The sequence below is a fragment of the Phyllostomus hastatus genome, unplaced genomic scaffold (genome assembly GCF_019186645.2).
Source record: "Phyllostomus hastatus isolate PE091 unplaced genomic scaffold, TTU_PhHast_1.1 phas_contig_81, whole genome shotgun sequence".
Classification (NCBI taxonomy): domain Eukaryota; kingdom Metazoa; phylum Chordata; class Mammalia; order Chiroptera; family Phyllostomidae; genus Phyllostomus; species Phyllostomus hastatus.
Genome location: NW_025333962.1, coordinates 425,543 through 448,331, shown reverse-complemented (window position 1 = coordinate 448,331; position 22,789 = coordinate 425,543). Strand labels below are relative to the sequence as shown.

Here is a 22,789-nt window from a genome sequence, read left to right as displayed (position 1 = left end):
AGCAAGGCAACTTCATCAGTGGTGATGTGGACTTCCACTCAGAGATGCACAGTTGCCATTCTTTTGTGATGGAAACATCAACAAATATCTTAATAAGTGAACAAATGTGCCCGCAGAAACTCTGCCTGAGATTATTCACCCATTTGTGGGCTTCTCACCAGCCTCACTTCTCAAAAACACATGTAGAAAGAAAAATTGGAATGCCTCTGGATACATAGCTTGAATGCCTGTATTTCTCATTTAACACACCCTATGTACTTTCCCGGGTCACTAAGTACTTCCTTAAAACAATTTGCAGTTTGGAAGTGCAAAGGAAGAGCATTCTATGGCTTTTCCTTAAAGTTGAACCACTTGGGCTATTTCTAGAGTGTCACTATTGGAAGTCATTGGTAAGGGAGATGGTGTACCTAGCTCATTAAAACACTGTAATTTGAATCAAATAATTAAGCATAAAAATAAAAACATAAGTGGTCTGCAAGAAAAAAAAAAGGGAGAATCCCTTTATCAGCTTGCAATGAGGAAGGACTTTTTGTGACTTAAAACCCAGAAGCTATATATAAAAAAAGGATATATTTGCTCTTTCTCTCTCACACACATAAAATTTCTGTATGGCAAAAACATTAACAGCAAAGTCAGGGACAAATGACAACCTGGGAAAAAAACTTGTGATTCATATCACAAGAATTTAATTTGCCTTATAAAGAGCTTCTGGGATAGTGATGGGGATTAAGCAAAAATAATGAGAGAGAGAAAAAAACTCAATGCCATGGCAATGCCAATGCCATGGACAAACTGTGGTGATTGGGGGTAGGAGAGTGGAGGTATAAAAGGGTATGGGGGATAAATGGTGATGGACAGAAACTTGACTTGTGGTGAACACACAACAGTGTACAGATGATATGTGGTGGAATTGTGCACCTGAACCCTGTATATTGTTAACCAGTGTCACCCCAATAAATAAAAGAAAAAGAAAACAGAGCTTCTTGAAGACAATCAGAAAAAGAACAATACACCAATTTTTTAATTTTTATTGATTGATTTGAGAGAGAAAGAGACAGAGACAGAGAAATATCGATTCATTGTTCCACTTATTTGTGCATTCCTTGGTTGCTTCTTGTATGTGCCCTGACTGGGAATTGAACCTGCAACCTTGGCATATCAGAATGATGCTCTAACCAACTGAACTACCTGGCCAGGGCCATACCAATTTTTTCAATTGTATTTCAAAGGAAAAACAAATGGCTATTAAACATTTGGGAAAAATAATCTTGTACCAAAATGAAAATTAAAACTGTGAAATGCCATTTTTCACCTATCAGATTGACAGAAAATCCAGAAGGTTGTTGTTATTATTGTTATTGTTGTTGTTGTTTACTTTTAACTTTAACAAAATTTATTGGTTTTCCATGATTGCCTCTGGTCCACGTTTAAAAGGGCTGTCTGGGTTCCTCTGGCCTTGTTTCTGGGCTGCTGCTACGGCTTTTAGGCCCTGTTTTGCTTCTTCAGCTTTTGAGCCTCCTGGGCTATCCAAGTACACAGAGCCTCTTCAGCCACCCAACGGCAGTGGGCTTCCAGGTAGCACAGAAAGAGAAAGGTATAATCAGTCCCCAGCTCCTTGCACGTCTTCTTGAGGACATTATAGAGGTTGGTCTTACAGAGGATTTTGAGCATCTATTGCTCTGGTTAGTGCTCATCAGCAGGTAGCTTGTGGGCTCCGTCCTTTCAATGGTTCTGCGAATTCTTCCTAATTGCAAACCTGATAGTCAAGGCAACAATTTGAGCCTGGAGGGAGCTGGTTTTCTCAGGGATACCTTGTTCATCAACTGCTGTTGTTTGATTTTTAGCTTCAACTTCTAGTTGGTCATTTCCAAAGACAAGAGACTTTTCATGGCATCATCAGCCTAATCAGTTCTAGGGATGTTCTGGTAATTTTTAAGTGGAGTGGAAGTGGGTCATCTTGGCTGGGCGGGCTGGTTTTGAATGCCATACCCTTGGGCAACAGAGGGTGAGACCTTGAAGAGGTTCTAACAGTGGAAAACTGTAATGGTGGCAAATTGTTACCCACCCCACCCTTCTTCTGACCTTGTTTCTGTAAGTGCAGGCTCTGACTAATAAGTAGCTTGTAGATAAACAGCATGTTTGTATAAAAATTCTAGGAACAACTTTAGCAGATACAGACTCAGACTTTTAGGCATCTCAGCTCTGGGAGGTTTGCTAACCTTCGACTGTGGAACCAGAATGAAGTAGAACCAGGATGACATAAAACCAGGAAGATGTGCCCTGACCACCATGGCTCAGTTGGTTGAGTGCTGCCCTGCAAAGCAAAAGGTTGCTGGTTCAATTTCTAGTCAAGGCACATGCCTGGGTTGCTGGCCAGTACCGGGTTGAGGTGCGTGCAAAAGGCAACCAATTGATGTTCTCTCCCTCTCTTTCTCCCTCTACACCCCTCTGTCTAAAAATAAATAAAATCTTTAAAAAGAAACAAGACAGGATGATATGAAGCCAGGATGACTAAACCAGGATGACACACACTGGACCGTCACTTGAGCTATCGGAATGGGCTGTGCTTGTCTGCACGTGGAGACCTCTGCAGCTCCCCGCCTTGATCTCTTTGTTCTGTTCCCCTCTCCCTCCTTAGAAAAACCTCCACCTCCACTGAGAGGGGAAGATGGGCTTTGAGACATGAGTTCCCCATCTTCCCAGGAGATAGGCTTTGAGATGTGAGTCCCCATCTTCCAGGTTGCTGACACCTGAAAATAAACCACTTTTCTTTCAGGGGTGTCCAACCTGAGGCCCAAGGGCTGTATGCAGCTCAGGATGGCTGTGAATGCCACCCGACACAAAATCATAAAATTTACATAAAACATTATTTGATTTTTTGTGTGTGTAAATACGAGTCGCAATGTATTTAATGTGTGGCCCCAGACAACTCTTCTTCTTCCAGTGTGGCCCAGAGATGCCAAAACCTTGGACACCCCTGCACATCATCACCTGCCTATCAAGTACTGGCTTTCACAGTGGTAGGCAGCTGGGTCTGCTTCCAATTACAAGGTGAGGAAAGGCCCCAGTGATCAGAGGGAAGCCAGGCACACCCTCCACCATCGGTCACTGCCTGGGTCCAAATGGAACTTACCATCCACATCACCGTTAGCTTGGTGACTTCTGACCCCTGTGAGCAGTGCTACCATGCTGGTTCCAAAAATCCAGAAGTTCAATAAAATAGTTTGCTGGCAATGCTGAGGGGAAATATATGCTGCTGTACACTGTTGGTAACAATGCACATTGGCCCAACTCCATGGAGGCAATTTGGTAACATTTATCAAAATTAACAAAATACATCCTTTTTGATGTAATTCTACTTTGGGAAATTCCTCCTACAGGTATAATTGTACAGGTATAAAATGACAACCTGAAAGATTATTTATTATTGTATGGTTTATAGTAGCAAAAGCTTAGGGACAATGCTTTCAAAGAGCCACCTTCTCTCTGTCTTCATGTGATGAAGAGAGAGAGAGTCTTTTTTAATAAGGGCACCAGTTCCATCATGTCTACCAGTTCCACCCTCACACCCTAATCACTCCCAAAGGCCCCACCTCCAAATACCATCACACCGGAGGGTTAGTGCTTCAACATCAGAAGGGGGATACAAATATTCAGTCCAACCATGTTTTGTTAATTCTGGAACACTTTGGGGGAAAAAAAACACAGTATTCTGTCACAGGGCTCTAGCCTTTTAGAAATACCTGTTATGTCTCCCAATGTAAGATTCTTGTTAATGCTTTTGGCTTCTTTCTCTCCTGAATTTCACTTCCTTCTGCTTTCCCATGTCCCAACAACATTGTACTGGTACTTATTCTTTTATACTAAATCCCTGGTCTTCATATAGTGAGTTGTATTTGCACATCAAGGTCCCAATCTTTTCTCTTATGAAATGCATGTCTATTGGGATTGTGGGCAGGAGTATGAAATTTAATGAGAAAGAAGCAGGGTTGGGTTGGGTTTGGTTTTGAAAATCATTTGTAAGGGTAACATTTCCCTGACCATTCTAGAACAAAATTTGCCATTTTAAGATAGACAATTTACCTGAGAGAAAAGTTCTCAATTCCTACTTTTTCTTTTTCCCATATTTCCCAGCACATCATGAACTGATAAGTAAACTGAAAAGTAAAAGAATGTATCCTAATTAAAAAAAATTCAGTCCATAACAATTTTTTAAAAGATTTTATTTATTTATTTATTTTTAGGGAGAAGGAAAAAAAGAAGGAGAGAAACATTGACTGGTTGCCTCTTGCACACCCCCAACCATGGACTTGGCCCACAACTCAGGCATGTGTCCTGACACGGAATGGAACCAGTGACCTTTTGGTTACAGGTAATGCTCAATTCACTGAGCCACACCAGCCAGAGCTCAGTCTGTAACAATTTTTAAAATGACAATGTTTAAATATACAAAAAAAAACCCTTAAAAGTGATGAATAAATCTGGATAAACATTCTTGAACAAAATTTGTGTGGACACATGACCAGTGAAGGGAGACTTCTGCAGCTATGCTGGTTAGGCTTTTTGGGTTTGGGGCAACAGAAAGGCACTATTCATTCAAAACTAGAGACTCAGTGGTTTAGAACTAGAGAAAACTAGGTTCAAATCTTGGCCCTCAAAACCTGTGTGACTTCAGCCAAGTGTCTGAAGGAATCAGAATCTTAGTTTCCTCATTTCAAAAGGGAAAGGAGTGTTCTCCTGTCCCAGGCCAGTTTGAGGGTGACGTGAGACAGAGACTGCACATGCCTGATGGTATAAAGGTGAGTGCTAAATAAATATGAACACAGCCTTATTATTCTTTCCTTAGTGTGCTCATGTACACACAGGCTCCCAGGCTGGGAGGACTGGGAGATTGGGTATAGATGGGAAAGTTGTCTCAGCAGCACTGGCTGTTCCACTCCCTTCTGAAGCCTCGGCCCAATGTCTGAGTCACTGGTGCCCTGAGTCTCTGAGGCTCCCGCCCTAGGGCTGACCTTTCCTGGTGACCACAATGTGACCAGAGACTGGCAGAGAAGGTTATGATGAGCTAGATGCTGGGGTGGTGGGGCCATGCCTTGGAGAGAGGCCCAGCAGCCTTTCTTGGGGTGCCCACGTACATAGCCTCAGTGTCCCTCTTGGCTTATTAGGAAAAATCAGGTACATGTCCCAGGCTATAGTGCATTTTTCAGGTTCCTCCCCCAAGCTGGGTCACCCATTCCTTACCTCTTTGTCTGGATCATCTTGGCATCCCTCAGCCTCAGGGAGCCTCACCTGATAGCACTGGTTTCTCATCTGGGCTCTTCTATCTCTTGTGCTTCCCCCTGATAGCACTGATCATCCAGTATTCATGTTAAGTGGCTAAAAGAATCACAATTAGGTCAAAAGGTACCAAATTCCAGTTACAAAATAAGTAAGTCATGAGGATGTAACACAAAGGTGATTATATACATATTTTTCTATAATAATACTCTATTGCTTATTTGAAATATACTAAAAGAGTAGATCTTAAAAGCTCTCATCACAAGAAAAAAAATTGTGACTATGAGGTGAAGAATGTTAACTTGACTCATTGTGCTGAGCATTTTACAATATATTCAAGTATTTCCCTGGCTGATGTGGCTCAGTTGGTTGGAGTGTCATCCCACAAAACCTAAAGGTCTCAAGTTTGATTCCTGTTCAGGGCACATGCCTGGGTTTGGTGTTTGGTCCTAGTTGGGGCACACAGGGCAGGCAACTGCTCAATGTTCCTCTGGCAGAAAAGATGAAAAGAAATAGGTGACTTTCAAAGGTACAGACAGAACCCCCGCTGGGATTCTGGGCAGGTTTGGAGTTTTAACATTTGAAAGGACTACAGGGCTCAAAGGGCTAGTTTTGGTTTCCTGTCTGTGCCTTCAAATTCTAATCTAATAACATCCTCCAGCAAACAGATCTCACAGGATCTTGCATATTCTATGTCCCAGGCCTGATTACCCCAGGGGTCTGCCAACTCTGGTCTAGACTGCACCGCTCCTGCTATTTCCACAGGCCTGAGTCGGACAGAGGAGACAAAGGCAGCCAGGAGACTTGGATTTATCACATCTAAGAACAAGGACTCAGGCTTTGACAAAGCCAAGGGGGCAGGGGTTGATGTCCATCACCCCTTCATTTCCACAGCCCTGAGTCTCTTTCAAGAGGCCTCCTTGTGATCATGCCTGTCTTAGGCGATTTCCTCTATGGGAAATCTTACCCATCATTGGCTAACTGATCAAGCCTGGGAGGCCAAGCACAGGCAGCGTTCATGCCAGGGAAATAAGTTTTGTCTCCTTAGTGGCTCCTGGTCTGGAGGTCTTTCACTCAGCCTAAGTCACAGGGGGTTACAGCTTCCTGAGACCAGGCAGGGTGGTTCCCAACAGTGGTCATGTAAGAGAATGTCCTTGTTCTTAAGATTTTATTTATTTATTTATTTTTAGAGAGAGGGGAAAGGGAGGGAGAAAGATAGGGAGAGAAACATCAGTGCGTAGTTGCTTCTCATATGCCCCTCACTGGGGACATGGCTGGCAACCCAGGCATGTGCCCTAACTGGGAATTGAACCAGCAACCTTTGGTTCGAAGGCCAGTGCTCAATCCACTGAGCCACACCAGCTGGGCAGAATATCCTTGTTCTTAGTAAAAGGCAAAGTCATACATAATGTCTGCAACATATGGCTCAGAAAAAATAATGTGTGGGTATTACCTTTCTTTCTCTCTGTATTTTATATGTGTGTGTGTGTCTTACATAGGTGCATATGTATTACACATATGCATATATATTATATATGTGTGTGAGAGGATAGATGGCAGGGGAGGTTTGGCTTCTGTGCAAATTTGAACAAGTGAGAGGATTGTAACTCATGGGAGCAGCACTCATTGTCAGCTCCTGGCAGAACTCAAAACAGACCATGATTGGGACAGGTTTAAGGCAAACTATAGTCCTAGCCATCCTGGGGAACTATTGCCCTCACACCTCCTCTCTCAAACCATGGGATTTCTCTATGCCTCAGTTTCCTCTCTTCTTCAAAATGTAGCTTAAAACAGTACTATCCCAACATTATAGGGTATATTCAGTGAATGCATGTACATAAAATATTCAAAATAGTGCCAGGAACAGAGTGAGACTATTGAAGTGTTGGCTATTATATTAGCTATCTATTGTGTCAGCTGCATTACAAGTAGCTTAGAAAAACAACACACATTTGTTATTTCATAGTTTTAATGGTTCATGACTTTGGGAGAGGCTTAGCTGGGTGGTTGTGGCATGGGGTGTCACAAGGTTAATAACATGTCGGCTGAGGCTGTGTCATCTGAAAGTGTGACTGGGACTGGAGGATGTGCTTTCAAGAGCCCTGGCTGGTATACTTCAGTGGACTGAGCACTGGCTTGCGACCAAAGGGTCACCGGTTCCATGCCCAGTCAAGGCACATGCTGGGGTTGCAGAACAGGTCTCCAGTAGGGGGCATGTGAGAGGCAAGCACACGTTTATGTTTCTCTCCCTCTCTCTAAAAATAAATAAATAAAATCTTAAAAAAGAAAGAGCGAGCTCTCTTACATGCTGGCTGTTGAGTGGGGACCTCAGTTTCTCACCATGTGGATCTCTCCAAAGGGTTGCTTGAGCATCCCACAGCATGGCAGCTGGCTTCTCCTGGACCACATGATCTAATCAAGAACAAAGCAGAAGCCACATGTATTTTATGACCTAACCTCAGAAGTCACACACACCACCAGTTTAACAATATGCTCTTAATTATATGATAGAGGGAAAATACACAAGGGCATGAATATCAGAAGGCAAGGCTCACTGGGCTATTTTGAGTAAAGGTAGCATATTATGGCTGCTCAGAACAGAGCTCTGAGTTAGCCAGCCTGGTTTCAAACCCTAGCTCTGTCCAGATAACTGTGAGAACTTGGACAAGTATGTAACCTCTCTTTCACTGTCTTGTCTATGAAATAGAGTAAGTACCTACCAAATTTGGAGTTATTAGAATTAAGTGAATACAGAATCACTTTAGAACACAGTACATTTAGTACACAGTAGGTGTTTGCCACTACTTTTTAAATTTTATTTATTTATTTTTTAGGAAGCGGGAAAAGGAGGAAGAGAGGGAGAGAAGCATTGATGTGAGAGAGAAACATCAATCAGTTGCCTCTTGTATACATGTCCCAACTAAAGGGATCAAACCTGCAACTCAGGCACGTGCCCTGACCTGGAATCAAACCAGTGACCTGTTGCTTTGTGGGACGACACCCAACCAATCGATCCACACTTGTCAGGGTACCACCACTTTTAGTTTTTTTAAATTTTATGTATTTATTTATAGACAGGAAGGGAAGGAGGAAGAGAGGGAGAAACATCAATGTGTGTTTGCCTCTCATGAGCCCCCTACTGGGGCCTGGCCTGCAACCCAGGCATGTGCCCTGACTGGGAACAGAACCGGTGACCCTTTGGTTCACAGGCTGGCGCTCAACCCACTGAGCTACATCAGCCAAGGTGAGGAGAAATTCTTGTGTAGCTTGTTCATGGCTCGTGACTCTAAGAGAGAGCCTTTTGTGTTTGTGACCTCTGAAACCTGGTAGCGAGGAAGAAGCTGCTGAGAAATGGATAATAAAGTCCTCAGGTCAGAAAAGTAAATGATCAATTATTTCAGCACAGGAAGCCAGGGAGGAAAGAACACACTCTGGGATAGCAATGTCTCCCACTCAGATGGAGGCCAGAGGCTTCAGGGTGGACAGGCTGCCTCTAGAGCAGATGGTGACCCTCTGGTTCTACTCCTTGTGGAGGTTTTCCTCCCTGTCCTTCCCATCTGCCTGTCACTGCTGCTGGGATCTACATCTCTGGCAGCTGGCCTGGCCAAATGTGTGAGTGGTAAACTGTACATCAACCCAGGGCAAGCAGTTTCATTCCAGAGGCTGAGCTGGCTCTGAGCCCTGCTGAGTCAACTCTGTTCTTCTTGCCAGAGCTGGAAACCAACCTGCCTCGGGTTCTTCCTGGAAGGCAGATTTTTCTGTGCTAACCTGTCTTTCCTGACAGGGTATAGGGGGAGGACTTTAGTGAAAGTTTGTTGAATAAATGCCTACCATTGTGGAATAGACTTGGTCCAGCCCCACAGCTACACTCAGTTCTTTCTTTGTCCCAACCTTGCCCATACCCCAGTCTCAGAGTGTGGAGTCTCTCCACCAGCTTAGGGACTCCACATAGGGGAGCAGACTGCCAAATGAATGAATGAATGAGTGGGCTGGCCTTCCTTCCAGGTATCCCCTCTTTCTGTTAGGAGGTTCCTATATTGATACAGGCAAGACTCATAGACACGCAGGCCCTGGGGGCAGAGAGTGTCATTGAGAAGTGAGGCCCTGAGCTGGAGACTTAACAGGGCAGACACAGACCCTGCCACCAGGGCACTAGGTTGTGGGGAAGAGGGATGAGAGACATTAAAGAATCCACAGTCATTGCCCCCAGCTCAGGAGCTCAGTTGGTTACAGCTATGTCCGGGTAAGCCAAGGTTGTGGTTTGATCCCCGGTCAGGGCACATTCAAGAAGCAGCCAATGAACTGTATTTGAACAATGATTAAAATAAAAAAAAAAAAAGGAAAAAAAAAGAAAAAAAAAGAAGCAGCCAATGAATGCATAAATAAGTGGAACAACAAGTTGATCTCTGCCCCTTCCAAAATAATGAAATGAAATGAAATGAAATGAAATGAAATGAAATGAAATGAAATGAAATGAACCCTCAGACACATGCGCCATGATTAATTTTTGAGGAAGGAGCCAGGGAATGCAGAGGCATTTCCCGATGGGGCAGGGGTGGTGGTGGGGCAGCCTGGTCTTAGCTCTCCTGGAAACATCATGGGCTCCCCCTTGGCCCTGTGGGATTCAGTGCACCAAGACTCTGTCTCTCACGTCTCTTTCCCGACCGCTTCCCAGCTTTGGACTTAAGGAGGGCACGAGGAATGCAGCTGCAGGCCAGCCTTCCTCGAGTAAGCCAGAGCCCGTTCCCCATTCCAGTGTGGAGAGCCGGGCTGGGTGGGCGACTTGGAATTCCGATGCAGGAAAAAGGACCACAGAGAGACAGACAGTGACTTCTGCTACGGTCAGCAGGGAAGCCACGTCAGGGACAGGTAGGGAGGAGTTTTGCCCTTCTAGGGTGCCCCGCACCCATCCTATTATCTACACGGCCTGGAACAGACAGAACTCCACCCCATGTGCGGCCCCCCGCCCCCCACGCCCCAAGCTCCGCCTTCGAAGTTGCCCCACTCCTTCTGGCAACCACCTTATAAAAGAGGGCGTCGCAGGGATACGCCAAACAGAGGATTCGAGGCCTGTATCAGACCCTTGTTCCCTGTGGCTTCTGCACTAGCGAGCTCTGCAAGGGTCCCCACGTCTCTAGACTCTGAGTCAGCCTTGCTCCCCCGTGCGGCTGTGTCTGAGTCCCTGACTCGCCGCGCCCAGGCCACCCGGAAGCATGCGCTGTATGCCGCCGACAGCTGGAGCAGCCCTGGTGCTGTGCGCTGCCACCGCGGGGCTGCTGAGAGTGCAGGGCAGCCCCGCACCAGCTGAGCCACCGCTTCGCTTCGCGTCCTGGGATGAGGTGAACGTGCTGGCGCACGGACTCCTCCAGCTCGGCCACGGGCTCCGCGAACACGTGGAGCGCACCCGGGGGCAGCTGGGCGCCCTGGAGCGGCGTCTGAGCGCGTGCGGAGCTGCCTGTGAGGAGCCTGGGGCACCCGCCGCTTCCTCGCACGTCCCTGCAAGTCCACTCTCCCGTGGTGAAGCCGCCCCCGAGACCCTCCGCAACCTGCAGGTACGTGCAATGGGGGTTGGCTGTCCGAGCTGCTACTGCTCACTCTCGAGTCTGGAAGGGTATGGACAGAAGGGGGCAGGGGCGCATCCAGGGCACTCTGAGCTCTCTTGACCAGGCGTCAGAGAATGGAAAGTTGGAAGGACAGAGGGATGGGTGAACGGAGAGGTTGGCGGCAGAAGGCCGGGTCCTCACTAGGGTTTTCACATTCTTCCCAGACCCAGCTCAAGGCTCAGAACAGCAGGATCGAGCTGCTCTTCCAGAAGGTAGCCCAGCAGCAGCAGCACCTGGAGAAGCAGCATCTGAGAATCCAGAATCTGCAGAGCCAGGTGCCAGATGCTTGCCTCAGGTGGGGAGGGAAGTCAAAGCTGGACCTATGGGCCTGGATGTGAGCCAGTCATATCTGATACTCTCCCATCCTTTCCCAGGTGGGTCTCCTGGCCCCCATGCAGGTGGACCACAGGATGGCCAAGCCTGCCAGGAGGAAGAGGATACCCAAGGTATCCCAGCTTGTTGGCCACGCTCACAATATAAGCCATTCGCAGAGTGAGTATCCAGCCCTTTGCTGTCCTCTGGCAGCTCTCCCCTACACACACACACACACACACACACACACACACACACACACCATTCCTGTACCCCTCCTTGCCATGTCCACCTTACTCAGAAGAAAAGAGGTCCTGGCTCTGGGTCCCTGTGGGCTCTGGTGAAGGGCTGATGGGGCACCTCCCTCCACAGCTCTGCCCCTGACCATGCCACCCTTCTTCCCAATGGGCCAGTGGGTGTTCCCCAAGCGTTGCTGGCCACTAATAGAGCAGGTGCTGGGAAAGAGGGTCCGTGAGGGACTTGAGCTGCAGGAGTGTGGGGAAGGGGCTGGTGCAGCTCAGAGATACCTCCATCTAGGTTGGAACTTTCTAGGAGGTCATGGTGGTAGACAAGAGGGTGTCAGCTAGGGAGTCTGGAGTTCTTATTGGGTAAACAGCAAATGCCTGCCTGGGAGAGGGGTTCTGAGGCTTGGAATGTATAGCTAGGAGGTAGAGCAAGGGCAGAGGACCCCTATGTCCCTGGTCAGACACATTCACTCTTGCATCTCTGATAAATCCAGGGCTGCTGACCCAAACACCTGGTCCCTCACCCCTCTCTTGGCCCCAAAGTGCCTGAACACCTGTTTCCCACCCCCCACTACCACAGAGAGCTAATTGTCACCACCATCTGGAGTGCTGGGTCCTTTTGGGGTGTATGCCTGGAATTGCCCCAGATTTTCAACCACATGGCTGTGTATGTCAACACAGGTTCCCAGCTTCCCATGTCTCTGCCCCATCCTAAATTCATGGCCCAAGACCCAGCTGACTTCCCTATGGTCCTCCTGCCCTGTCACCAGGACTGACATGTGTATGTCTGCAGCCAACTGGGTGAAAGTTCAGATTCCCCACCCTTCATACCCTCAGGCAGGTTGCTGGATTCCAGCCCTCTAGTTTTGAGGGCTCCCCCACTCTACTGCTCCCCTGCCACTCCTAACAGGGAGGGTCCAGTACACCCTCCCAAACTGCTGTCCTGAGATGGGGGCTTCTGGGATGGGCCAACAGGTATAGGTCCAGGCTGAGGAATGTGGAGGCTGAGGGATAAGAAGGAAACTCAAGAGTTTGGGGACTCCCAGACTCCAGCTCAGTCCGGCCAACTAGGGGAAAGTTCAAGCTGGAGAGAGAAACAGCTGGTGCTAATGGAAGCCACATTTGTGGTTTGGCTGGGTTCCTGTCCTGATTGGAAGAGAAGAAAGTAGGGGAAAGGGGAGCTGCCCCAGGGGCCGGAAAGTATCTCCAGTCACTCTGGGCTGGCCCCCACCCCTGCAGTGGTTAGGACACACTCACCCCTTGTCCTGGGCCTCCCCACCAACCCCCAACAGGTGACCTTTTCCCTACTTTTTTGCTGGGCTGGGTGTGGGACTTTCCACTAGCTGTAGCCATCCCTCCTTCCTCACCTTCTCCCTCCCTCCCTCCTCCTTTTCTCTCTCCCTCTCTCTACTCCTCAATCACTCAACTCCCCCTCTGATACCTGGGACCCCAGGCAGGACCTCTGCCCCCCCAAGTCCCACCCAGGCCTGATCCAATTCCCCCACTAGACAAAGCAGAGCCTGTCCAGGTCTTGCCTCACCTCCCCTTCCCCCCATCTAGCTCCTATAAATCATTCATTCATTGTGTCTTTATTAAACACCTGCTGTGGACTAGGATCAGCCTGGGCCAAGAACACTCCCTGTCCCTGGACTCACGGAGGCCTCATTCAATGGAGGGAGTCGGGGAGAGATTACCAGATGGCCCCAGTGTTGGAAGTGGAAAGTCTTTGATGGCCCCTTCTGGGGGTCTGGCCTGGCCTGGGGGTCAGGGATTCCATCTATAACCTGGGACCTTTAGAATGAGGCAGAAAAAGGCATGAGTGAACAGCATTGTAGGCAGAGGGACCAGCATGTCCAAAGGACCCTGTGGCAGGAGAGTGTGGGGGACACGGAAGGCTGTGTGTCCAGAAGGTGAGGCATGCAGTGGGGAAGAGGGTGGATAGGTGCAGGGGCCCGTCCTGGAGTGCCTTGCAGGCAGTGTTGAGGGAGGCAGAGGAAGCCATGGAAGACTTTAGGCAAGTGTTCGGGAGGTGTTGTGAACTAAGGATTGCTCCCTTTATACTGCTGTTGCCCACTGACCAGACTCTAAGCACACATGTTTCTGGGGACCGTTCAGGACTGCTCTCTGCTTCAATCTCCCCGCCCTTCTCTTTGTCCTGCAGGGCTGCCCAGGGACTGCCAAGAGTTGTTTGAAGAGGGAGAACGGCAAAGTGGACTATTCCAGATTCAGCCTCAGGGGTCCCTGCCTTTCCTGGTTAACTGCAAGATGACCACAGGTAGGATGAGCTGGCCTACCAGGTGCTGGTGTCTTTCTGTCAAATGCAGCCCACCTCCCTCACTCCCACTCCCTCTTTCCCTGCTGGGTCCTGAAGACAGAGACCTAGGCTGAGCCTCTGGCCTGTTGGCCAGCCCACAGTACCCCTTCCGTGGTACCCCTGGACATTGCCCTTCCTGGGTTTGGAGGTGGCTTGGGGCTTGGGAGCCAAATGGAGGAGTTGGAGTCCCCTGTGAGAAGAGTCCTCCTGGTGACTTTGTACCTATCTGGGCAGATGGAGGGTGGACTGTAATTCAGAGGCGCCAGGATGGCTCTGTGGACTTCAATCAGCCCTGGGAAGCCTACAAAGCTGGCTTTGGAGATCCCCAAGGTGGGTGTTTCTAGTGGCTGGAGACACAGGGAGCAGAGGGGGCTGTGGAGGTGGGTCCCCATCTCACTAATGGCCTTCCCCACTGTAGGAGAGTTCTGGCTGGGACTGGAGAAGGTGCATCTGATCTTGGGGGACCGTAACAGCCACCTGGCTGTGAAGCTCCAGGACTGGGAGGGCAACGCTGAGTCGCTGCAGTTCCCTGTCCGCCTTGGTGGCGAGGACACTGCCTACAGCCTGCAGCTAACAGCACCCGTGGCCAGCAAGCTAGGTGCCACCACTGTGGCACCCAGTGGACTCTCCCTGCCCTTCTCCACTTGGGACCAGGACCATGACCTCCGCGGGGACAAGAACTGTGCCAAGAGCCTCTCTGGTAAGTGAGCTCTATCCTTCTTTGTCTTGCCTGTGGAGCCTCCTTACCTGCCTTTCTGCTTCCCTGCCTTTCTGCTTCCCTGCCCTTCCTTCAACCTCAGTTTCATTCAGTCTCTTTTCCTTACTTACTGTGTGCCCTTGGGTGACTGACTTAGCCTCTCTCACATTCAGTTGCCCCATCTTTAAAGTGGGTATAACCACAGTGCCTCCTCCATGTGGTTATTAGGAAAATTCAACGAGATGACACTTGTGGGATGGTAGCTGGCATGTGGCAAAGTCATGAAGACAAACTCTGTCATATTAGAAATCAAAGGCAAAGCCCAGGCCCTGTGAATTGAAACATATCAAACTGCCTTTTGGTGGGTCAAAAAATAATGGAATAATGGTAATTTCTTTTTATTTATTTATTTATTTTATTTTTAGGGAGGGAAGAGGGAGAGAGAGAGAGAGAGAGAGAGAGAGAGAGAGACATCAATGTGCGGTTGCTGGGGGTTATGGCCTGCAACCCAGGAATGTACCCTGGCTGGGAATCGAACCTGGGACACTTTGGTTCCCAGCCCGCGCTCAATCCACTGAGCTACGCCAGCCAGGGCTGAATAATGGTAATTTCTTATGGTTCAATCTAATATAAATTGATGAGACAGATGACAATCATAGAAAGTCTTTAATTAATGTTTGCCATGTGTCAGGCACAGAGAAATGACTTGCCACGGTCACAGAAGTGAAAGCTGTGGTATTGAACCTGGAAGCCCAGAGTCCCTGAGGCTTTTCTGTCACAACCTGGGGTTCTTCAGAACACAATTTGACAACCACTGCCAGAGTCCTCCCTTCTAAAGCATATAAATGCCTAGCCTCATCTCCATCCCAGCCCCAGGGGAGACCCAAGGACCCTGCCTAAACATGCTCCCTTTTTTCTGACCCCTGCAGGTGGTTGGTGGTTTGGGTCCTGCAGCCACTCCAACCTTAATGGCCAGTACTTCCACTCCATCCCTCGACAGCGACAGCAACGTAAGAAGGGCATCTTCTGGAAGACGTGGCGGGGTCGCTACTATCCGCTACAGGCCACCACCATGCTGATCCAGCCCACAGTGGCTGAAGCAGCCTCCTAGCCTCCTTATTGGGGCCTGGTCCCAGGCTCCTAGAGGAGAGTGACTCTGACTCTGGCCCAGCGTGTGGCCACTCCCTGCCTGGGCAGGGGCTCTGGGCAGGGGCTATCTGGAGCCTTGTGGACAGAGAAGAAGCCTATGACTGGAGAGGCCCCCTTTCCTAGTGTGGAGCTGCAGGCGATACTCTCTGAGAAAGACGGAACTGAAGAGCTGTAGGGCACAGGCCACAGAAGCGTGGGACCAATGGGCATTAAGGCCTGCTACTTGCCTACCTGAGGAGTTGGGAGGCACAGAAGGACCACTTAGGGGCAACCACAACAGCCCTGAAATACAGATTCAGTCATGTTGACTGGCCAGGGGACCAGGGCACCCTCACCACGCTGTGTTGTATGTGGGTGCTATGGGATGAGCCCATGCCAGTGGTGTCTGGGCGGAGCTCACCGAATTCTTGGAATAAAAACAACCTCAGAACATTTTGTTCTTTGTCCCTAGGTTTGTTTTAAAAAGTGGACAGTTTCAAAATCCACAAAAACATGTTGTCAGGGTGGAGGTGAACACTCCCTGGTCTCTCAACAACACTGGTTATTCCTACCACCTCTGACAACTGATTTTAATTTCCTTCCCTTATTATTTCATGATTGAATGTCATTTTTATTTTCAAAATTACAAAACAAAGCCCTCCTTCATTCCTTTTAGAAGCAGGGAAGAGAGAAAATTAGTGTGCCCTCCGGACTGTACTCAAACATGTGAGTCACCATCAACTTCTCAATGCCCCACCACCTAATAAAGATATGCGTGAGTCATGTGTTTAAGTTCATTTTTTCTAGCAGTCACATTTTTTAAAAAGTAAAAAGAGTCCTGGCTGTTGTGGCTCAGTGGATTGAGTGCCCACCTGCAAACCAAAGAATCACTGGTTTGATTCCTAATCTAGGGCACATGCCTGGGTTGCAGGCCAGGACCACAGTAGGGGGTATGTGAGAGGCAACTACACATTGATGTTCTCTTTCTCTCTTTCTCCCTCCCTGCCCCTCTCTAAAAATAAATAAATAAATCAACTATTTTTTTAACAAAGTAAAAAGAGAAAAAAAGAGAAAACAAAAAAATATTTTTAAAAGAAAAAACAAAAAGAAACAAAGCGAAATTTAAAAAAATATTTTATTGAGTCCAATATATCAAAAGTACTACCATTTCAACATGTGATCAACAGAAAAGTTATTATTTTTTTAGAGAGAAGGGAAGGAGGGAGAAAAAGAAACATCGATTGGTTGCCTCCCACACTCACCCCAGTGGCAGACCAAACCCACAACCTTTTGGTGTACTGGACAATGCTCAATCAACTGAATGACATACTACACAGGTCAGGCAAACATAAAAGTCACTAGTGAGGTATTTCATTTTTTTTAATTTTTTTTACTGAATCGTTGGAAACTGTTGTGTATTTTATGCTTATGGCACATCTGAGTTGGGATCAACTATATGCCAAGGGCTCAACAGTCACAGAGGCCAAGGGCCATAATATAATGTGCACATTGATAGTATCTGGGGTAAATTCACATTTTATGCCACATCTTCATGTTTCCTTTAAGTTGACTTTTAAAAATATGAATATAAGTTCAACTAATATTTATCAAACACTGGCTATGTGCTAAGCCCTGTACTAAGTGCTTGGGCTACAGGAGTGAAAGAAGAGTCCCAGGGTACCAAGCCCCTCCCATTACAGGTGGGGAGATCTATATTGATGGTCCAAACTGAGACACTTTTTGAGAGTGAAAGGGGGTTGTGCTATTAATAATTAAGCCAGATTCTCATGCATATTGGGAATGACTCAGTTTTTAAAAATATAAACACATATCTCTACCACATGTGGAAAACCAGTATCACCTGCCATAAATAGATTAGTAAAACCAAAGTCAATGAAAATAAAACAGTTCTAGCTAGAAAACCGATGCATGATGGAAAACACACACACAACACATGAATAGGGGTTGACCTTATAAGGGTGGAATAAGGACCGACTGGGAGGGGGCATGAGGGAAACTTTGCTGAATTAGGGTGATATCCTGAGTCTTGATAGAGCTGGGTTACTCCAGTGCATACCTTTGTCTTAGCAAATGTACACTCAAGACTTGTGCATTTCATTGTATGTCAATTTTACCCCAAAATAAATTACTAAAAGAGCCATAAACAAATATTGAAGTGTAGTTAATGATATTCATGCTGAAGAGTTTAGAGGTGAAGAAAACAGATGCCTTCATTTTCTGTTTTACTTTTAATTTTTTCCAGCTGAACTGAGATATAATTGACATATAACACTGGGCAACTTTAAGTTGTACAATGTGTTGATCTGATACATTTTTATATTGCCAAAACGATGAGTACCATAGTATTAGCTAACTCCTCATCACATCACATAACTGCCGCTTTTTTTTTTTTTGTGGTGAGAACATTTAAGATCTACTCTCTTAGCAACTTTCAAGTATGTGGTATGCTATTATTAACTATAGTCACCATGCTATACATTAGATTCCCCCAAATCTTCAAATTTCTTTGAGATACATCAAAAAATAAGATGGTAGATGGATGAATAGAGAGATGGATATGTGATAAAAACAAAATTCTGTATTAATAGTGGAATCCAGGTGGTGGGGAATATGAGTACAGAGATACTCTCTGAATAATTCTTTCCATGTTTCTAAATGTTTAAACACTTCACAATAAAATGTAAAGAAGAAAATCCTAGCCAAACCCTGTTGCCTTCTGAAACTCTCAATCTGCATCCCAGCTCTATTAAAATAAGAGAGATGAGCTCTGGCCAGGTGGCTCAGTTGGTTTGAAGTGGTGTCCCATAACCAAAATGTTGCAAGTTTGATTCCCGGTCAGAGCACATACCTAAGTTGCGGGTTCAGTCCCTGGCTGGGGTTCATAAAGGAGGCAACCAATCGATGTTTCTCTCTTGCATCCATCTCTCTCTCCCTCTCTCTCTCTCCCTCTCTCTCTCTCTCTCTCCACCTTTCCCTCTCTCTAAAATCAATAAGCATATCCTTGGGTGAGTATTTAAAAAAAAAGACAGAGAGATGATGATTAGAATTGTTCAAGAGATATGAGTCAGAGAGAGAGAGAATAAGCCTCTCTCCTTGATAGGTAGAAAGGATTTTAAGAATTGAAAGAAAGGCCCTGGCTGGTGTGGCTCAGTGGACTGAGTGCTAGCCTGCAAACCAATGGATCACTGGTTTGATACCCAGTCAGGGCACATACCTGGGTTGCTGGCCAGGTCCCCAGTAGGGGGTACTTGGAGGCAACCACACATTGATATTTCACTCTCCCTCCCTTCCCCTCTCTTTAAAATTAGTATTAAAAAAATTGAAAAAAGGTAGGACTTTCTCAGTATGTGGTTCAATGTTATTTAATGCAACACCTAAAGTTATCACAGAGATCATATGAACTAATGTGATCTCTTGTGCCCAGGACACCTGTTTGAGAAAAACACCTGCCTGTGCCCTGAGTCCCAGCTGCCTCTTCCTGGAACATGCTGGGGACACAGTAGCTTCCCTGGGGCTGTGACTGAGTATGGATCATGAAGCCCTCAGCAACATAGGCCAGACCTCCTCCAGGCTCCTTGTTTGGGGGTGTGTTGTACCAGGCACGCGTGGAGAATCTCTTTTGAGACCACTGTGGTTGGAACTGGTAGAAAGTCTCACCCATGGAGGTAGAGGGAGGGTTGGCCCAGCTCTGTTTTCTTAATTCCCAAGCTCTTCCAAGAGGGCTCACCTCCCCAACTATGTCACTTCTTCTGTAATTATGACCTCCTCCAACACAGCATTTTCTGCCCCTTCACCCCCAGAAAACCACAAAAAATAACCACCATGGCTGGGAACCAAACAAGAGCCAGGATGTGAATCCAGACCTGTGCAATTCCCAAGCTGGAGTGCTTAACCACATCCATTTCCTGGGTGACTGGGGATAGGCCCTAAAGCTCTGTGGCCTCAGTTCTTGCATCTGGAAAATGAAGATGGTTCTGGTATGTACCCTCCCACCTCTCCCACCCCTCCCTGTTCTCCTGATGCTGTGAGGATTTCAGGATTTCATGTAACATTGGGTGAAAAGCACTCAGAAAAGTGAGTGTCTGGCTCACAGTGAGGACCCAATACAAATATTACCCATCCTTACTAATACTATTATTACTATGTCATGCTGGGGATTGGGGCAGGGAGGGGAGCATGACCTGGACAGGAGAAAAGGCTTCATGAGATGAACATAGCTTTTGAATCAGTCTTTAAAGGATAAAAAGTCTACAAAGATGGTGGGGGATGGCATTCCAGCAAGAGAGCACTGTGAGAGCAAAAGCCTAGTGGCCTGGGTGGGTACTAGGGTGCTGCATGGAGCAGGAACTGGTTGGTGAACTGGGGTAGGGTAAAAAAGTGGTTTGGCTTGGATGTTCAGGGTTCCAAGCCAGCTAGCTGCCCAGGAGCTAGCTGACAAAGGTAGGAGGGTTCGTGCTGGTCTGGCTTCCAGCCTTGCCTTTCCACCTAATCTCATCTCTGGTCCCTGGAACCCTCTCTCCAGCCACCATGGCCTCCTGGCTGTTCAGACTCATCAGGCTCTCCCTCACTTGCTCTTGCATATGCCTGAAACATTCCCACCATCTCCTCTGCAACCTGAGGACTCAGTGCAAATGCCACCTTCCTCATAATGCCTCTCTGCCTCCCTAGCTAAGGAGCTCCACCATTACATAACCCAGGCTATTCCCCTCATTGCATGCTTCCCTTTCTAAAACTATCTTGTGTGTGTTGTTTACTTGCTTCTTCTTTGTTGGCCCCCACTAAACTGTAGCTTCATGAGGATTGGGACTTTGCCTTATTCAATGGTGTACCCCTAGCACCCAGAGTGCTGCCTGGTACTTAGTAGATGCTTAGTAAATGCTTATTAATGGAAGGACTGAAAGATTTTTAAACAGGGGAGTGAGAAGATCTGACTCATGTTTTAAAAGACTTCCTCTGACTGCTTTGGGGAGAACAGCATGTGCATGTGTGGGCAGAGCAGGGAGATCAGGAAGGTCCAGGGAGTGATGATGGGGCAAGAATCAGGGTGGTGGTAATGAAGGAGAAGTGGTCAGAATTTAGGAGGAAGGAATGACATAAAAAGGTAATTGAAAGGAAGGGAGGCTGGGGCAGGGGAGTAAAGGATGAGAAGGAGAGAAAACTACATGACCTCTGCCTTTGATGATGGGGTTGGGGTGGGGAAAAGGAGACACAGGAAGAGGAGGAAAGAAGCCAAAGTTGTGTCTAGGATGCCTGATGCACATCGCAGGGATGAGGTCCAGTAAGCAATAATAATTATTATAGTTATATAAAAATAATTATAGGTATAACTAGCACATGAATTCTGTGTTTACATTATCCATCACATATCAATATTTACCTAGCACTGGGAACACAACAGTGATTACCACAGACAGTCTCTACCTTCATGGGGCTGATAATTCTGTTGACTTGGGACAGAAACTAAACAGGTTAATGGATCAAGAAAGAAATACAGAGGGACTTCCGGCCAAGACACACCGTGCCAGCTTGCACAACCAAAATAAGGACAACAATTTAGAAACAAAATAACAACCAGAACTGATAGAAAATTGAACGGTATGGAAGCCTGACAACCAAGGAGTTAAAATAGACACATTCATCCAGACTAGTAGGTAGGCGGCCAGGCGGAGAGGGGTCGCGTCACAAAAAGCGGTGGCACTGGGCAGACCCGGCGAGGCAGCAATTGTGAAGCGAGGCACTGCATGAAGGCGGCTGGCTGACTGGGCAGTCCCACACTCACACACAGATAAACTAGGCAAAACTGGGGAGCGAAACAGACCACACAACCTAGGGTCCACCACTGGGAAATAAAACCTCAAAACACCGATTGAAAACACCTGTGGTGGTTGAGGTGCTGGGAGAAACTCCCAGCCTCACAGGAGAGTTTGCTGGGGAGACCCACAGGGCCCTAGAATGTACACAAGCCCACCAACACGGGAATCAGCACCGGAAGGGCCCAGTTTGCTTGGGGGAAGCAGAAGGGAATGAAACCCAACAGAGAGCAGAGCAAGCACCATTGTTCCCTTTCTGACGCCACCCCTACATACAGCATCACAACCCAGGGACTGGGTTGCCCCACCCTGGTGAACACCTAAGGCTCCACCCCTCACACATAGCAGGCATGACAAGACCAAAAACAAAATCAAAAACAAAAAAACAATGGCCCAAACGGAAGAACAGATCAAAGTTCCAGAAAAAATACAACTAAGTGATGAAAAGATAGCCAACCTATCAAATGCACAGTTCAAAGCACTGGTGATCAGGATGCTCACAGAATTGGTTGAATTTGGTCACAAATTAGATGAAAAAATGAAGGTTATGCTAAGTGAAATAAAGGAAAATGCACAGGGAAACAATAGGGAAAAAAAAAACTGGGACTCAAATCAATGGAATGGACCAGAAGGAAGAAAGAAACAACCAAACAGAAAAGATTGAAGAAACAAGAATTCCAAAAAATGAGGAGAGGCTTAGGAACCTCCAGGACATCTTTAAACGTTCCAACATCTGAATTATAGGGGTACCAGGAGAAGAGGAAGAGCAACAAATTGAAAACTTATTTGAACAAATAATGAAAGAGAACTTCCCCAATCTGGCAAAGGAAATAGACTTCCAGGAAGTCCAGGAAGCTCAGAGAGTCCCAAAGAACTTGGACCCAAGGAGGAACACACCAAGGCACATCATAATTACATTAGCCAAGGTAAAAATGAAGGAGAGAATCCTAGAAGCAGCAAGAGATAAGGAGACAGTAGCCTATAAAGGAATTCCCATCAGATTGTCAGCTGATTTCTCAAAAGAGACCTTATAGGCAAGAAGAGGCTGGAAAGAAGTATTCCAAGTCATGAAAGGCAAGGACCTACATCCCAGATTACTCTATCCAGCAAAGCTTTTATTTAGAATGGAAGGGCAGATAAAGTGCTTCTCAGATAAGGTCAAGTTAAAGGAGTGCATCATCACCAAGCCCTTATTTTATGAAATGTTAAAGGGACTTTAAGAAAAAGAAGATAAAAAACATGTATAGTAAAAGGACAGCAAACTCACAATTATTAACAACCATGCCTAAAACAAAAACAAAAGCAAACTAAGCAAACAATTAGAACAGAAACAGAACCACAGAAATGGAGATCACATGGAGGGTTAACAACAGGGGAGTGGG

The 22,789-nt window shown here is 46.8% G+C and overlaps 1 protein-coding gene and 1 pseudogene across 1 annotated transcript; one reads left to right on the top strand and one right to left on the bottom strand.

Moving 5' to 3' along the window:
• Positions 1 to 1,393: 1,393 nt before the first annotated feature.
• Positions 1,394 to 1,940, bottom strand: LOC123826528 (annotated as a pseudogene).
• An 8,368-nt stretch (positions 1,941 to 10,308) lies between these two features.
• ANGPTL4 (angiopoietin like 4) lies at positions 10,309 to 16,359 on the top strand. Its single transcript, XM_045850601.1, has 7 exons — positions 10,309 to 10,829; positions 11,045 to 11,155; positions 11,255 to 11,372; positions 13,599 to 13,712; positions 13,986 to 14,081; positions 14,170 to 14,451; positions 15,378 to 16,359. The coding sequence occupies exons 1-7, from the start codon at positions 10,491 to 10,493 to the stop codon at positions 15,557 to 15,559; spliced, it is 1,242 nt and encodes a 413-aa protein (XP_045706557.1). The 5' UTR covers positions 10,309 to 10,490; the 3' UTR covers positions 15,560 to 16,359.
• Positions 16,360 to 22,789: the final 6,430 nt, after the last annotated feature.

Coding starts and splice junctions, on each gene's coding strand:
- ANGPTL4 (XM_045850601.1), top strand. CDS start 10,491: ATGCGCTGTATGCCGCCGACAGCTGGAGCAGCCCTGGTGCTGTGCGCT. Junction 10,830..11,044: donor AGACCCTCCGCAACCTGCAG/GTACGTGCAATG, acceptor CATTCTTCCCAG/ACCCAGCTCAAGGCTCAGAA. Junction 11,156..11,254: donor TCCAGAATCTGCAGAGCCAG/GTGCCAGATGCT, acceptor ATCCTTTCCCAG/GTGGGTCTCCTGGCCCCCAT.